General features: G+C 34.3%; 1 protein-coding gene across 5 annotated transcripts in view; it reads left to right on the top strand.

Moving 5' to 3' along the window:
* LOC136033901 (inositol-trisphosphate 3-kinase homolog) overlaps window positions 1-17,777 on the top strand; it is a 49,039-nt gene extending 31,262 nt beyond the window's left edge. For all 5 annotated transcript variants that reach the window (XM_065714903.1, XM_065714901.1, XM_065714902.1 and 2 more), the window contains exons 5-8: window positions 3,038-3,172; window positions 6,308-6,478; window positions 9,337-9,510; window positions 15,279-17,777. In XM_065714903.1, the coding sequence (XP_065570975.1) occupies window positions 3,038-3,172; window positions 6,308-6,478; window positions 9,337-9,510; window positions 15,279-15,308 (510 nt within the window). In that variant the 3' untranslated portion in view covers window positions 15,309-17,777. The remainder of the gene's footprint in view (window positions 1-3,037; window positions 3,173-6,307; window positions 6,479-9,336; window positions 9,511-15,278) is intronic.
* Window positions 17,778-18,554: the final 777 nt, after the last annotated feature.

The raw sequence follows: 18,554 nt of genomic DNA on the forward strand, positions 1-18,554 counted from the left end.
TAAGTAATTTAAAAAAAATATTTGCTTTGGTGTTGCAAGCCACTTATATTATCGTGTTTTTTAGTCAATAGCCCTTCGGTTGAATAGCCTATAATTTACTATGTTTATGATTTAAGATTGGTCTGTAGCTCCTGCATATTTGACATGGCAATACAATCATAGGCTAGACAGATATAATAGAAAACTAAAAGTGGAGAATAGGGAGGACAACTTTTTCTACTTGAGTGCAGGTGATTTGACAAAGTTGTCCGATTCTTGCTCGCAGTTATTAAGTTTCAGACGAGACGTTTTTAAAGAGAGCCTCATTTGATGACAAGGTGTCGTGAGGAACGACTTCTTTGTAGAAGTAATTAGTAGTGGGCATACATATGAGTTGAGGGTTCTAGGCTGATCCAGCCCCCCCCCCCCTTCAGACGGCGACTTCTTTGTAAAAGCAATTGGTAGTGGGACATAGAAATGAATTGAGGGTTCTAGACTGATCAACCCCCGCGAACAATTCCCCCTCCCATCAGACATTTACCCCTGCAAAATTCCACTCCGTGGACAATTACCCCCCTGCAAAGTTTACCTTCGCGGAAAATTACCCTCTGGAAAATTCCTCCCAAATGTAAAATTAAGCAGCCCAAGGAAAAATATGACAAATAAAAGAATGGAATTTGAAAAGAATAAAGAAAAGAAGGGATATTCTGCATTGTGTCTTTTACTCGTATTTTGGAATATAAGTAGAATATTTCAGAACCTCCTTTTTTATTCAGTTTTTTTTTTCTATTTGTCGTTCTTTCCCTTTTGCTGCTCAATTTTACAGGTGGGAGGAATCTTCCCGGGGGAATTGTCCGCGAGGTGGAGTCAGTCGGAAATTGAGCTATCCTTTTTTGAATTTCCTGTATTTAGTTATAATCAATTAAATGATAGTAATGCATATAATTTTATTAGATTTCTTGCATTTAGTCTTGATTCCGGCTATACGTATTTTAATCTGTTTTTCGGCCATTTTTATGAAATGGCTGTATCATAGTTCACATAGTCAAAGCTTTACCAAAATAGCATTTATTGTGTCACAGCTCATCTTTAAAAATATATTATTTAGAAGATAAATGAATTTCGAATATTTATTTTTGTCTAGCGTTCTGGATAGTATTTGCCTCGCCCGTTGAATCCTATCCATCAAATCGTTGATAAATTTAATAATTGGTTTATTTATCTGCTGAGGTTATATTTGTTTTTTCAAGGATTGTTTAAGAACTTGTTAAGGACTATTTATTCAATTATGCTATAAGATATTTAAACCGTTAATTTAACTCTTTAGAATATTTTGGCCTTAACAGTTGAAACTCTTACTATAAAACCTGTTTTCGTAACTAGGTTCACTGGCGGATTAAGAGGAGGGGGGGGGCAAGATTTTTTTTGGTGCCTTTTTTTCCTCTTTTTTTCTTTTTTTTTCATATTTTTAGAATAATTTTGTCAATTATTGACACCTTTGTTACATCCTCCCCCAGATTTTTCTCATTGGCACCCTTTTCATATTGCTCCTCCCCCAAGATTTTGCTCTAAATCCGACCCTGACTGGGTTTCTTTATTAGCTATTGCACCAATGTTACTGGTCAGTAATCTTTTTAAGAAGCTAATTACTGTTCGATAATAGCTGTCTAATAAGGTCTATTCATTTTTCGCTCTCTCTCTTTCTCTCACTCTCTCTCGACAATTTGTAAAGTTACCTTAAAGCATGTCTTTTCCTGCCGTTTTTCAAACTAATACCAAGGTATCTGTGTGAAAATAAGTATAGTTGGTAAAATAGGCCTATATGGAATTTTATGCGGATGCAGCCACCGTAGCAAAACCTGACAGCAACAGTCTTTTAAAATAAAGCGTCTGATGTTGATAGCCCTTTAGTTCTTTTTGTAATTGCTGTACATTCTAAAGCTCAATTTGTGTTGAAACCTATTTTATCTTAAAAACGAAACTTATGTTCAATTTCTTTCTCTTTCTGTTTTTTCTTTTTTCTATCTCGGGTTTTCACTGAGAAGCTTTGCTCTCTTTAATTTATTAGTCTCGATTTTTCTGTTACTGCCCAATATGTTTTAGATGAAAATATGAACAAATTTTTATATTGCTCAAAAATACGTTTTCAAAATTTCTTCTTTATGTGTCGCTTGGATAACAAGCAGTAATATGTGTCAAAAACTTTTTTTTTTTAATATTTTAAAAGCCTTTGCAAAGGTCTCGCTTATTTATGCGTTGGCATTACTTAACTAATTTGAGATAAATTTAATTAAGTACTTAATTAATTAATCACTTAATTTTTGTAACACTTCCAGGCAACAGCAAAACTTTCAGATTCCGAAAAAGAGGATCTACTTAGTCTACTTAGCCTAAACAAGGCTTCAGATTGATAGGTCCGGCTATTACAAAGATTTTAGTCTTCTGATAAGTAAATTTAAAAAAAAAACTACTGGTCTTAAGGTACTTCCTATTCGACAGCCGGTAGGTGACATGCTAGCCAGATTCTAATTTTTATCTTCAAGACCTTAAATTTTACTTAAATTAATCTTAACGTGCACCCTCTTTAAGAAAAGATAGTTCATTCATTTTAGTATTTTTGTTAGAATAACTACACAGAGGTGTGGGATTTTAGCATTGAATATTCCAAGGGGTCAATCACTTTCAGTCACCTGGTGCATATCTCGGAGTGTCACGTGTGCTGCGCAGTTTCACCGGGCTTGGTTCAGTCCCTTAACTCCTTTCCACCATGATTGGCACACCTTCACCATGCTTGGCACGCTCCACCTGATTGAGACATACATGATTAGAAATACGTTATTTCTGAAAGTCAGCGATCCTTAGAATATACTGAGGGTTTTGAAGGGGAATCTGATGACCCAAAAATTTGTGTTATGCAATTTTCTCTGTAGTTTCTTTGGGATAAACTAGCCCCCCCCTTAGTTTTCAGTTTTAATTTGTATACTTCTTTATATACTGATGAGTGATAATGATACTCAATATGATTTTAACCTCTTTTATAGAAAATTATTTATTTTAGATGAAAGCCTTAGACCCATCAGCACCAACGCCTGAGGAAGAAAAAGAGCTAGCAGTCACCAAGCTGAGGTATATGACGTTTCGTGAGGAGTTGAGTTCTACTTGTGAATTCGGTTTCCGAGTCGAAGCAATGAAAGTAAGTGTACTATTTTTGCCAGTATTACTTAAGCAATGCGTCAACTACTCATATATGGAGGGGTTGGGCTAGTATCTGTTTGAAATACGAAAACTACTTCCATTTTTGACGCTTTAGCCATTTTTTTTATGCACTTTACTAAAGCTTCGACATCGCCTGTGTTTCCTAAATTGGTACAACTAAAAACAGCCTTTTTCGGAAGATATAAAATGTGTGTATGGGGAGGGGCTAAATTTTCTTGAATTTTTGGACATTTTTTGTTCTGTGTGTCAATTTTTCGTAATCGGACCCTCTCCCCCAAAAAGAAATTCCTGCGCAAGTAGGGCCTACCTAATTCTCGTACTGGGATTCTTTTTATGCTAGACTTTAAGCCTACTGGTGTCTAGCATTTTCATTTTTGAATGAGGATATGAAACTTAAAGCAATATATCATATGGTGGAAAGTATTAGAATCGGTTTATCTGTCGTGTCGTTGAATTAATTTTGTGTCTCTTTTCATTTCCGACATTATAAAAACTTCTAAAGTTATTTGCATATTAGCCAGTACACACTCGAGAAGTGAAGTTAGGTTAATTCTATTGAGATATGCCCAAATATAATGAAAATATAATACTTTAGTTTCTGTAGTATTATAATTTGGGCTATATATTTGCACATTAGGGGACGGGGTGTTGCTAAAGTAACCTAAAATTATCACCCGTTATTTGTCTTTGTGGCTATGAAACCGGTTTTCTTAGATCTTACATTCAGCAAACTTCTTGAGTGTGTACTGGCCAATACGGAAGTGCCTTTTTAGAAATTGCTCGATATGTCACTTCAGTGTGTTCTCCATGCCTTGCCTTGCGCTATATTAGAATTGCAAAGTAAGGGCACCTAATGTTTTTACTGCAGTATTTTTTTGTTTCTTTATCATTCTTTTTAAGTCTAAAATCTTTAAAATGTTCTAAATAAAAGTTTGTAAAAATTAATGGCTACTAACTCGTATAATTTGAAAGTCATTTGGTACCAGTCGTTCGTCGACGCTTTTTTTGTAACTTCAACTGAGCCCCTATCCGTTGACAAAAAGGTTTATTTCTTTAGCTCGGGCATGTTCACTCTTTCATTTCAATAAAAGGCGAGGTAATCATTCCCCATTTGGGTAGTTTTATCAAAACATCCTAGATGAATTTTTATCTTATACATTTTTAATTGTAAAATGAGCTGTCAGAATTGCCCTCCTTTTCCATGCCATTTCATATAATAAAAATTGTATATGAGCACATATAAGTACGTGTAAAAAAACAAGTAAAACCAGATAGATTAAATAACCTCTGTGGTGTGCAGCTTTTGCCTCGCCCAATACGTATATAAATCTCTAATCAACTGACAATCAACGCACATTCTTTTTTTCGTTCTGCAAACTATTTCTTGGGACACGTTGCATTTGACGAGTTTGAAATGTGTCTCGCAGCTGCAGTAAAAATGAATCATTGCTAACCCAAACATTTGGAAATTGGACTCGGGGTGTTCCGTTTCTTCTAAGATGAAATTTGAGGTAATTCTACTCGACTAGGATTAGAATAATGACGTCTGTATGTAGAGTCAGTTTCATGCCTAATGGGACATAAGGGTCATATTTTCACCGTTGAAGGCAAGTTGAGAAGCTCAAATCGATTGTTTGAATGATATTTCATTTTGTAGAAACTTGAATATGGCCTTGGATTTTATCTGTCACCTGGTTTTTCTCTCTCCTTCTATCTATTTCTTTCTTTTTCTTTACTTTGCATCCTTCCCTCCCTCCCCTCCTTTATCAATCTTTGATTTAGTTTCTAAAACAGCTGATTTCCAATGTAACTTGTTTAAAAAGGGTTATAGTAAGCCATTTTCTCGACGTAATACCTTAAATTAGGTAATTTCCAAGACCACACAGCCTTTCTATGAAGAAAAATAAAAGTTCAAATGGGTTTAAGTCCATTTATTAGAAAGTGAAAACAGATGCAAAAGTCTGGATATTTTGACCACATATACAGCGATCGTCATCTAAAGATATATCATCAGCATCAGCAGAGTAAATCTGAACATTTATTTGTAAATCATTTTCTAAAATGTTAGTTTGATAGCAAAGCATTAGTTGTTATTTCCATTTGTATGTGGATTATAAATAATTAATTTTCTAATTTGAATGAAGCTTGGAGTTTTCTGTGAAATGATTTTCTACCAGAAAGTAAAATCTAGCAACAAGTCCATTATCAATGACTAGGTTGTAACTACGCGCTCAACTTTTTACATGCAGTTACTAACTTAAAACGAAGTCTATATATGCCATCACCATACTTTTCTCAATTTGTCTTTATAAACTCTCAATTATGACATTTGGCTTACCGTTGGGCTTTTTTGTTACAACTATGTTGGTTGGTACACATTTTCATAAACTAAATTAAATAGATGATGTTTTATTTACTTCCGAAAACAGTTAGTTATTTTAAGACATTGGATACTGAAGTTCAAAAAATTTAAATGACTACTCAAATTACGTAGAGTAAATAATTGCATCTCGGACCACAATATTTAATCAAACGCAGTCAAAAGTCGAATAAATGCAATAGGAAAAAGAATTACATATATAGCCTCTAATATCCACTTTAGTGGCACAATTTTCACCGCCAACACTTTTATTGTGTTAAACCGCTTTTTAAGTAACTGAAGCGCCAACGGTAAATTATAAAGAAAGTACCAGAAATTAGAGGAAAATAAAAAATGTTGAAAAGTAGGTAGTAAGTATTTCTTGGGGTAGGAGGGAAAAGCCCTTGCGTATTTTCTAGGGTGACATTTTGGGGGGCAATAAAGAGTAACTGCCCCCCCCCCCCAAAGTAAACATCCACCATCACCTAAAATTCTGACAAATACGTTTCTACTTGCATCTTCATTAAAAAAAAATCCTTCCTCCTGCAACATTTCCGTGAATAGATGACACTATGCACTTTGTCTACCTGCGCTAGCAACCTTAATTATTGGCAATAGGCTGAATTCTACTGCTGAAAGACGTCTCGTTAAGAATCTTGTATGTTTTTTAAAGTTGATTGTATATGCAATATAAAATGTCTAATAATTTTCTTCTGAGCGTACACATTATAAAGTTTTTCATTTTTGTTTCAGTTGCGAGGGCAGCCTGTGAGTGATTTAAAGAAGGTGCGTACAAAGAATGAGCTTACGCAAACATTTGATCGCTTTTTCAATGGAAACCCTAAAATCCGGAGGAAAATGTTAGAGAGAATCTTGGATATAAGAAGGCAGTTTGAAAACTCTAGTTTCTTCAAGAGTCACGAGGTATTTAAGTTACGGTACATTATGTAGCTATATTATCATGTTAGCTGGTACAGAGTACCATTGCTATGTGCGTGCCTCTTGAAACGAAACAAAAATATTTTATGCATATAAATGTGTAGTTAATTATCTCAAAATTATTTCCGGTCAATTGTTATTGCGCTATTGTCATTGAATAAATCCCGTAGGAAACCAGTTGCGCATTTGGTGACCAATATAAAAGCACTTTGTAAAATGTGTATCTATCGCACCACCAGTCATGCATTGAATAAATTACTTTTTTTTAATGAAAGTCAAATGGAATTTGTTTTTTAAGTTCTAGATATGACGTCAAGAGCATTTTATTGCAAAATTATATGCTGTACTAGTTATGGTTAAAAAATTTCTAATTTCTAAAATGGTATTAATACATATATGATGATTTCTTGAGCTAGTGTAGTTTATGAAGGGCAAGGTAGTTTGATTACAGTGTCAACAAGCTGAACGTTTTATGTAGAGCTGATATAAGGTACGATGGACAGTAGAAGCAAAATCTGAAAGTTTGAATTGTTTAAGTTGAAACTTAGACATCAACAGCGATGTATATCTCTAATAATTAGGAAAAATCGGGAATTACATTTTTCAATGCAGAAAATTTTGGGATGCAGTTTTGGGTATTAACAGGTGATAAGTTTGGAAAAAGGAAACGTTTGTAAGAATCAGCAAAAAAGGCCAAAAAATATGGCACCAAACATCTTAAGCTTTCCTTTGAAGATTTAATTATATTTGGGATTCTACGGATGGTTAAAGTTTAAATTCTTATGGACGAAAAGCGTTATCAAACAATTATTAATTTTTTTATTAATTCTGATTGTTCAACGTGGCAATACTGACAAAAGTGTGGTACTGCCCTAAAAAGTTCTTAAGTTGAACCGACCAAAAGAAAAGACTTAGAAAATTGCGGTTGTCAGGTATAAATACACGTAAGATAGGTCCAGGGACAAAAAAAGATCTTTTTTTTTTCTTCGGTACTTCAAATGATATGTCAATCTAGCATATGTTTGGGCATAAAGTCAGTTTATTGACTTTTGAATTTGTACAGTTACAGAGATATTCCCTGGAAAAAGGGAATACCGAAGATGACTAAAATATTTCACCGTATGCCAATAATTAAGGTTTACAGGAGTCAGTTTGACCTAGTCCTTTTATAAGAATGTTCTCCGTGCTCAAAAACGTTTGCAAGCTCCAAAAATCTGGGGCAATAAGTTCCCTTTTTAATTTTCTCCACTCTTTGGCGAACCTGGTCAAATTGGTATCGGAATTAGCCCAAAGATAATAGTATTGATTTTTCTAAGAACAATTCTTGTCGAAGAAAAAAAAGAGCTGTATAACAATGAAGAATCATGGTTAAAATTGGCAGCCATGATTTTATCGTCATTCGCAAACGCATATGGGGAGAGTCTGAAAAATCTTGTTTTCAAAAATGGGTTATGGTGGAGCCCACAGAAGTATGGTGCAGTGGGAATCTCTCAAGAATCATGACCAAGCGCTTAAACTGTGGAGAAAAAAATGGCTTTCTGCTAAAAACTTAGAATTTCTCACCTTTAAAATTACGCAGTTACCTTATTTTATCCTCGGCAGTTCGTTCCCTTTCGGTAAACGAAACAATAGAATTAAAAATCAATTGACTTAACCACAAATCGATCTTTTTTTATGGTATTTACAATTGGATATAATGGGACATGTACAAAAAAACTTCCGCGTGCTATATCGCCTGTGTTTTGAAACTAAATAATTGTACTAAATTTATTACGTGTTAAGTTTTTTTTTTTCCCACCGATTTTGTGTTTAATTTATGTAGAGTTAAGGTTATTGAGCTTTGCAAAGGATATTTGCTAGAAGAATCAATTTATTCTATGTCACGATTGTTATTTATATTTTTCACTGTATTTGGCTCTATAGACTTTGATCTGGTAAGCATTTGTAGCTGTCGTGATATAATAGGCACAAATTACAATACACGAATAAAAGCGAGTTAATTTGATTGTCGGGAACCTTGTAGAATAATTTCATAGTTCCAGAGGAGATGTACTTTATTGTAGGTGTACAGATGGTTGTACATACGCGTATGTTTGTGTGCGCGTCGCTAGCTGTGTGTGACCATTGTGACAGCTGTGTGTGATCGTTGTGACAGCTCTGTGTTTTTTTTGCTCATTTTAGTTTATTGTTTACTCAATTCAGGCAGTTTTTGTCGATTTCAATATCCGACTAAAATTTTCGCTAACTAGATTGGGATCAAAGCAGGTTATACTATATTCTGATAGCATTGATATAATTATTCTCGTGAAAGATTGAGAACCCCAAGAACAAATTTAAAGGTGGTCTTGCCACCTTTAAATTTGCTTAAAGTTTTTGCCATCTGCTGGAGCACTGTTCCGGTATCTGAATGTTGAGTCATAATAATTACTTACTCTTTAATAATTACTCTTTCATAATATTACTGGCTGTAACCTTCGTGATGAACGAGGTGACAACGAATCAGTCGTATAACCTCAGCTCTGGCACGATGACTCTGAATAGATTGTCAATGTAGCTGCCATGTTAAAATATTATGGCTAGAGTTCGCAATTGTTCGAATGGCAAGTATTGCCGACCGTTGATTTGATGAAAGAGATGGATCGTTAGAATATGTGCTTTTCCTTTTTGCAAAATAACTGTAGCTAAACACTTTCATCTCACCCGTTCATACACTTTCACTTTTAGAACAAAAGGATCCATATACTTGGGCTTAAGACCGCATTTCAATGGTGCATGTCACTCATCTTTCAATGATTAAAGTGTTTGCATTATCAATTGAATAATTCTGTTTTTTACAATTAAAGGTGGTTGGAAGCAGTATATTGATGATTCATGATGAGTGCAAGGTTGGTGCGTGGATTATTGATTTTGGAAAGACTAGAAAACTGCCGGATGGTGTTGGCGTAACTCATAGGAATCCATGGAAACCAGGCAATCATGAAGAAGGATACCTCTTTGGCTTAGACAATTTGATAGATGTAAGCTACTCCAATAATATTTTACCTATTTTTATTTTATATTTTTTTCAGTGTTCAAACGGGATAATACTTGCTTCTCTTGTGTATTATACGGTTTCAGTCCTGTGTCGTCCAGTCAAAACCTTGGACGGAGGAGGATGATTCGTAGATTCTTAAATTTCTAACTTCTTTGTATTAAAAAGAAATTCTTAAAAGAGCTTCTTACAGTGCAGGAACTTTTACAAAAGCTCTTCTGGAACCCATAACCCATTTTTCATGTTTCCTTTTTCCCTAATTTGGCTTTGCTCATGTTTTTTTTTTTTTTGTTTTTTTTTTCGTTTATTCTAGATATTTTTCCAAAAGTATTTAGTAATAACAGTTCATTTTCGAAAATTAAGGTTCAAAAATCAGTGGCACAATTTAATGATCTAGATAGCACGTTAGAATTTCACTTGGGACGTGGGAGGGACTAATGCGTTGTTAGATAGTTAATAAAGAAAATGGTATTTTTTTTTCAAATTTTGTTTGCTAAATTATAACCTCAAATAACTTATTTTTTACAATCCAGCTAGGGGGCCATCAGACACCCCCTTCCCCCTCCCCCGTGTATTGATGCTGTATATGGCACTTCCAATGGCTTTAAGTTGAAGACACCAATTCTAAGACGTGCGAGGGAATTTAGGTCACCCCTCGTCTCTGGACATGCCTGGGTGAATTTTAAAGGGAAAACGAATAAAAATCAAGAATAACTCTCTGGTTGTTTAGTTGATGATGATCAGTTATTTTAACAGAGATGGTAAATTTTTAATTCTTCAAGACATGGCAAAAAACTGTATTGTGTTGTGTATAAAAAAAAAGCGGAAATCCTGGTTATGATCCAAATCAACGAAGCTGCTGGAATACGAAGACCAATTATTTCAGCATGAGTTTGAGTTTTATCAAATTGGGGCATATTGCAGTTTGACGAAATGTCCCATTAAGTCTGTGAATAGCCGCTGTCAATAACCATTACGGCAATAGCGTATAACAAGACACCTCAATTTCTTCTGTTTTGTTTCTTTAACTTTAAAAAGAGAGTTTTATGTGCCAGTAAATGTCTTTTGTTTTTTGAATATCTTTCGAGAATTTATGTGCTTTTGTTGTCATTATTTTAGCTTTCTTTCAGCTTCAGTTGTAATAAATATGTTCTTTTTCTTACAAATGGCATTTTTATTGCATTTCGTAACTTCCATCTTCAAAGTATTAGTGAATTAATAAAATAATCAGAGTTGCCTTGGGAAGCCAGGTGTAAATAATGCGTGATAATGTTCACCTTGAGGCTATCCAAAACGCTAGTTTTAAGGCTTGCACTTCATCTTTCACTGGTATGCACGACTCTTGTCTCCTGTGACTGCCCCCGAATATACTTTTTTCTGGGTACAAAAGGGTTTTCAAAGGGGCTGGTCTATGGGAGGCTGAAGGAGGTTTGTTAGAGGCCCTGGTACTAGAAAAAGGGGTGCCAAGTCCACATCGCTGTTAGACTTTTATTTTGTTTGACAACAATTTATTTTATTCTCCTAGGTCCTGGATCATATTTTCACGCTCCTGGAGTAATTGTCAAAAACAGTTAGATGATTTTTTGTTGATTGGGAGGAACAACAGGAAAACGTAGATCAGGGGGAATATGAACAGTAAATCATACTACTGTTACAATTTAAAAGAAAAAACAGGAACAAGTCAGTTATTAAATACACTTTTGAAGTGTAGCACGAAGGAGTTTACAAATCTGTTCGTAGAGCTCTTAACGGGTTCTAGTTTGTTTGGATACTTAGTAATTCTGCTGGTCTGTACGGATGGTAGAAGAATATATCGGTGCTTCTCGTTGCTAATAGTGCTTTCCTGAATTTCATTTTTAAATCATGTCTTCGAGCGAATAAAGAGGGCAAATTCAAGAGCTTAAGGGCACTTAGTTGAGCTGAGTATTATTTTAGTAGCACTTATTTGAACATCTTCTCGTCCAGCTTACATGCAAGCAGTGTTTTGAGTTCTGGGACAGCAGTACTCGAGGATAGACCTGACGTAGGTCGTATGAGCTGGCGATCCATGAAGCCCAACCTCTGCGTACTCGTTGAACTCTGGATTTAGAAGTAATCTTTGCGTTCAGTATTGTCTACATGCAGCTTAAGCGAGCAATCACTTGTAAATCAAATTACTCTGCTAATCTCTCCTTTGAGAATAGTTTAGCAAATAGTTTTTAGCTATTATTTAAGAAGCATGAAAATGTCAAATATGACCTTCAGGCGTAAGAGTATCAATATATCTATTCATGACTAACAACTGAAAAGCACAAGTCTTATTTTGCAGTTTCGTATTGTCCCGTGAAATAAATGTTATGTGAGTTGCAAAGGGTCGCCCATTCTCCGCCTCGTCTTGTCCTTTCATATTCCGCCTTGTAAACTTTGCTACACACGTGGCATACTTCCGCTATCATTGGTATGTCTCACCCGGTGTGCGCGATTTCAGAAAGTGGGTGAACCTTCAATGACTTGGCGTCTTTAAAATCGCTGCAGCCTACCTTTACCTATTCCAGCATACACGCAGTGGTCTAGCATGTTGCTCCTTTTCACGAATTCAGAGTCGTAGCGGGGATTTTCTGCTTTCGTTATAAAGGAAAAAAAAAGTCAATTTTGAAATGTAGCGTCGCTAATGATTGTAATTAAGGTGCTTACAAAGCTACCCGTAGTGCCCGTGCACTATACTTGAAAAAAAACTGGTTTCGTATCTATGCCGAAAAATTCAAAGGTTTGTGCTTCCATTGACGTCAATTCAGGAACAAAAGAGAAGATTGTATCTGATTATCTTCTTGAGAAGAACAGCTCCCTTAATTAAATTGAAAGAGTGAGAGTTTTGTTAGATTTGGAGAAAGTCCAGGGGTATAAAGATGATATAGAAAGTCGATTAAACATAAGAAATAAGAATATATATATATATATATATATATATATATATATATATATATATATATATATATATATATATATATATATATATATATATATATATATATATATATATATATATATATATATATATATCTATATATATATATATATATATATATATATATAAGGCACCAATGAAACTTTGATTCCAATAGGTCTATTGTTGTTTTGCCCCTGAATTTCAGTAATTATCGCAACTTTTGAACTTCTACTAAGGGTATGTTATCCCCTAAAACCACCACTGGATCTGCCCTTCTCATAAAAAATATGGTTTTTGAACCGTTATAAACAATCTAGAGAAAGTGGAGGCAACTGAAGAAGTTACAGAAAGTTGATGGAGTTTGAGATTTAATAATCATCATTATTTATTATATTATTGATAATTATAATTTTTAAAGAACAAAAAAGAAAAAAGGTACAAACATATTATTTTGGTTGAAATTATATACAAGATGAGACAATATACTCTACAGGCATAGCTGCAGGCAGGTACATACACAGGAATTTTTTTCGGGGGGGGGGCCAAAACCTTCGAAACAGCAGATATAAAGTAGCACTTTTTTTGTTTAGTAATGCAAAAAGCACGTATATCGGAAAATACAGATTAACTTTAATCTGTAGTATTGTAGCAGATGGGGGAAGAAGACTGAAGCCTCAAAAGTAGGTTTTAGGCTCAGGTTATGTTCATAACTATTTAGAACCAGTGATTAATCTATTATATCCCACTGAAAGGGAAATTTTAGGGTTAACATTGCTATATGGGTGCTGTGGGCGGTAGTTCTTCTATTGCAAAAACGTAGATTTTAATGAAAAATGATAGTTTCCAAAATTGATCCATTAAAAGCTGTACTTTATCCTGAAAAGGGGGATAAACGCCCTAATATCAAGGATAATTCTATTTTGCTGTGAAAAGCAAACTCTCTTTACAAAAAAAAATAACAGTACAATTGCTGATTACTTAAAAGAGGGCAAAAAGTTAGACAGAAAATGGGTTAATAATTGGGCAGTGACTTGATCGGATAATTGCATGCTGTAAGATCCCCCAAAAAAGGCTTCACACATGTATCTAGATTCTTAATAAATGTCCTACTTTTGCCAGAAATCCCGAGAAACCACGGTGAAATTAAACATTTCACAAAATTTGGGGGGGGGGGCCTAAGGCCCCCCTCCTGCGTACGTGCCAGGCTGCAGGCATCATGACTTGTAATTCAAAAGGCAAGGTGTGCTTTTTTTCCTTCAAATTATGCTGCCCATTTAGACTGAATACAACTTTTTGTATGCTCCAATCTGTTTTCAGTATTTCACCTTGCTCAAAACTATTTTTTAACTGATAAAACTGGAAACTTGAGACATAAAAGAAAAGAAGTGCTGTTTAAAATGCCCTATTTAAACCCTCTATTCATTTTTAATTTTTTATATACCATTTTTTCCTTTGATTGTGAGTTGAGAGTCTCTTAGTAGCAGTTGTAGTTTGTGTCTTGCTTCGTCTTATAACCATTTTTTTTCCTTCTCAAATTCTATTATGGTTTTTTTTTTATTATTACTATTTCAATTCAACTGGGAGACGCTTTGCTATTTGGGGTGCTATTATTTTCTAATTCGTATTAAAGCCATCTCTGTTCTCTTATTTTAGCTCAAGAAGAAAAAACGAAAAACCGGTAAATAACTGTTGGTAAAAGAACGAAAACTGCAACACAATTTCATACCAAATATTTTGAATTTTCATTCGGGATAATTTTTCACGGATAAAAGAAACTAACAAATAATAGAGAAACGCTTGAAAAATCAACATTAAACACTCATTAAAAAATAACAACTTGTACGAGTTGGAAGAAATGCTCACCTGGGTGCAAGAGTGCACAACAATATCAGTTGACATTTACAAATATGTCACCTACTGAAATAAAAACCTTAAAACCTGTGTCTTGCGATAATAAGAGTTCAGTCTTGTTCAAGCTCCTGCTTGTTATTACTGCTTGCTTTTTTCCCTAACAAAATCTCCTAGGAAACACGTTAAATGGGCCTAACTGCTATCCAAAGCTAATGCATTCCAGCAAAAAAGAAACTGATTTTGAACTCAATTCGCCATCTATAGTTTCTATCCTATTGCATAGATCCTCGAGATCAACGAATTTACAGCACGTCTTTTACATTTATCTTTTTTTGAAACACGATATTTGCTGGAATTTCCTATGCGACCCCATAACTTGTAACGGTGATTTCCTTACATTTCTTCTTGGAGTGCGCTCTGAACTTATACAGCTAAACAGTAAGATCTTTGGCCCGGGCCAAAAATAAAAAGCGCTTTGCAGTATCAGAACCTTTTCCGTAATTGGGAGAATCCTCTAAATCTTATCCCCTAAATCTTTGTCTATGAACGTTTAAGCCTATATTTTCTTCTGTGTACAATTGGATCTATAAAATCTAAAGTAAATGGAACTAACAAGATTCTTCTAAAGGGGAGGGGGAGGGTCAAATCATTCAAATCGAATTCTTGCTCTCAATTTTTCCCATGGTTTCCTAGGATATTTTGGATTTATATTTAACCCCCTTCCCGTCATCTCTCCTATGTGCAGATAAAATCATCTTGTACCAAGCCTTAAAAATAATAAATAAAAAAATGTCGATGTTTTTCTTTTGACTCTGAAAGCAAGGCAATTCAGGTGTAACCGGCGATTCTAAGATTAATTTAGAACTTGCTACTATTATTATTTTAGGCTTCATTATGTCATCTTAGAAAGCTTTGTCTTTACGGGAATGCTTCAAACAGAAAAAAAACACAGCTCAAAAAAACTTTTTTCTTTTTAGGTCGTAAGAAGTGCCTGTCCAAAGAAGTGATGGTCATCTCAGAAGAAGAAAAAGAATCATGATCTCTCCACATTTCTTTTTTTTGAAATATGAAAAAGTAGAATTGACCAAAATCTTTTGTGAAAAGGCTGTGAAAAGTGTACAAAATAATCCTCTCTGCAATTTATAACGACAATTACCTTTGTTTTAAGTGCTTAGTGATTGAGATAAATTCCATTCAGTAGATGACTGTGTGTAATACCTGGAATTCATTGTTACAGCTGCTGTAGTTGATAGTTTTTTTTTCTCTCTAAGTGACAAGTTAAGTATTTAAATGTCTAGCTTTAGAAAAAACACAATTTTTTATTTAGTGGTGCTTTTTCTTATTCCATTCCATTCACACATGCATAGAGACGTTCTCATTTTTTTTCTTTTAGTGGAAGGGGGAGGGGAGGGAGTAACTGCATAAAATTAGTTTTGATGTTATCTAATGAAATTTAAAAATTTTCGGTATCGGAGGTAGGGAAGGAAGGGTGGCCTACTGCACAAACAAGAATGTATTTTTGTAAATTTTCTGTAGTAATATTTTATGGGCTGATTGATAAGATGTTGAAAAACATCACAGTAAGGTGTTGAGTGGAAAATTCAAATATGCTATTAGCTTTAAAACTATAATTTCCTTTTTTCTATCCATTTTTTAGAGCGTGTTATTAAGGCAACTAGGCTTCTAAAGCTTTTCTTATGTTTAAATATTTATATTTTATATTGAATTTAAAAAAACAGTAGTTTTTAATAGGCAATTTTTAATACAGAGTGGACCAAAAAGTTTGTCCTTTTTTTAAATAAGGGCTGCAATTCTTTGTCTATTTTTGAGAATTGAGATATAACCCAGTTTTACAACCAAGTTAATGCAAGGGAGGACAGTAGGAAAGGGTAGAGAAATAAGGTTGTGTATAGAAAGGATAGAATCCTTATAGCAGAAACAAGATCTATAAAGATATTTTGTGGTGAACTTCTCTTTTCAATAGATCTGGATTCAACTAATTTGAAACAATAGTTTCTAATAATTAAATACTAATTAAATAATCGTAACTTAATATGTACTGGTCGAAAATTGGAAATCGTCCGTCTTATAAGAAAATGTGTATGGGGGGATTTAGTTCTTGGGGGGGGGGATTCGAAAAAAGGGTAGCTATGTGTTTTTTTTTTTTGAAATTACGGTAAAATCTGTTAAAATTTTGTAATTTTAGGGGGATGAGACCAAAGTTCCTCTCTCCTTTCCCGCGTACTTGTAATCTAAAACTTGTTGTAAGGGGTCAAGGACTTATCCAAGATTTTTCTTTGGGGGGGGGGATTTTTTCTGGGGTTTATACAAAAAACATCAAAAATTTGTTTATATGCATTTCTGTTACTTTTTATGCGTCGGACTTTTTTTTCTTTGGGGGGGGGGGCATATTTTATTGAATATGTTTTGTTATGCTGTTGTTAGACATTTCTAAATCTTGTTCGTAATGAATTTTTTCTCCAAGTAATTTTTATTAATAACAGTTTGTTTTAACTAAAATACATTGAATCAAAGCAACACTGAGTAAGTATTATTTTTTCAATTAATTTGCATAGAATTGCAATCAAATTTAATTCCCTTGACATAGATACTACAAATAAATAGAAGAGATAACTTTTGTCATTGGTAGGAGATCTTTGCGACTTGAGCTAATAATAAAAGCTATGTAGACAATGCAAGGGTGCCGTCAGGGAGAGAGATGGTGGGCTCCCAGAGAAACAAGAAAACATTTAAACAATGGGAATGAAAGTACATCAGAAAAACCTATCAAAAGAGGAAAATGAGAAATATTCCATTCTAGGTGTTTTAAACTCCTGCTATTGCTTGCCCCCCTCCCCTTCGGTGGAGAAACATAAAATAAACTGGTGGTACTATTCAGCCTGTGATGATGGCTATGAACAGAATTTAGGGCTTATGGTCGCAGGCACGTATATGGGATTTTTTGGGTTTACCGGGGAGGGGTGGGGGATGTAAAAAAAAATCAGAAGAGACAAACAATAAAAAATTATTTCATAGTTTGAATAAGAAGTGGCCAGATTAGGTCTAGAGATTATTTCTATTGAAAACCTTTGTTCTAACGTTTTTTTGCAAAGGAATTTTCGGAATAAAACTCCAAAGATGTAGTTCTAAATTTGTTAAATTGTTCATAAATAGATTGATGTCAACAAGGTATTAGTTCTGAATAACCTACGAAACTTTCTAGGCCATCCTGTACGACTATTAAAAATTGCTTAGTGACGAGTAAGTTTAGAAGAGATAAGTTATTTTTGATACAAGCTGAAAAGTAAAAAATATTTATGGCTCATTTAATTGCAGTTTATTTAATTACAAAGCATTATTTTTTGGTTACTCAAAACTGTGTTTCTACAATAGTTTGTTCAACTTGAAATATTGTAAATAAAAGTTGTGATGTTTTAATTGAAAAATTTATGGAAATAAAATTGAATTGTCGAAAATCTTGCCTTATGAACCTAGCTTTTTTATTTTTTAGGTAGAAAAGGTGACTAAAGCTTTATACAAGCTAATTGTATAATGCGACGCTGACACACTGTTTATCTTAGGCCGTCTTATATCCCCTTGGGTAGTGTGGTTAACAACTGAGCGGTGTTGCATGGTTGGAGATGGTTTACTCTATGCGTTCGCTTCCATGGTAGAGAATCAGAATCTAAATCCTGGGGCTGACTAGTAAATAACAAATGGAGAAGTATTTCTCTATAGGCACTTATTCTACTTACAAACTTACACCTTCAATATAGCACTCCAGCAGGCAAGCTTTCTATCCATAGATAGCACAATTAAAACAGCCAATACAATATTCTCCAAACTAAGCGAAGCTCTGAATTGTATGCCGAGAAATTTCAATTTTTTTTTTCTAAGACTGGGGTGCCCGTCTCAAGCATTGTTCGTTGGGAGTCCGAAAGTAGCTGGTTGTCATTTCGCTTACTTCAATTCCTCAGAATACAAACACTTGCTACATATTTTCTAAGACTTCATAAGGAGATAGAAGATTGATTTGACACCTGGCGTTCAGTATTGATTCAGAGTTCAAGGTGTGAGGACCTATTTTTGGATTAAACCTATCACTAATATTTGGTAAAGGATTATCGTCTCTACCTGACATATAGCCAATATTTTCATAATAATTAATTCAGTGTCCAAAGAATTATAAATAAGCGGATTATTTTCAGACTTGAGTGAAAATTCCCTTGGGAACAGTGATTTCTCTTATCGAT

The sequence above is a fragment of the Artemia franciscana genome, chromosome 12 (genome assembly GCF_032884065.1).
Source record: "Artemia franciscana chromosome 12, ASM3288406v1, whole genome shotgun sequence".
NCBI lineage: Eukaryota > Metazoa > Arthropoda > Branchiopoda > Anostraca > Artemiidae > Artemia > Artemia franciscana.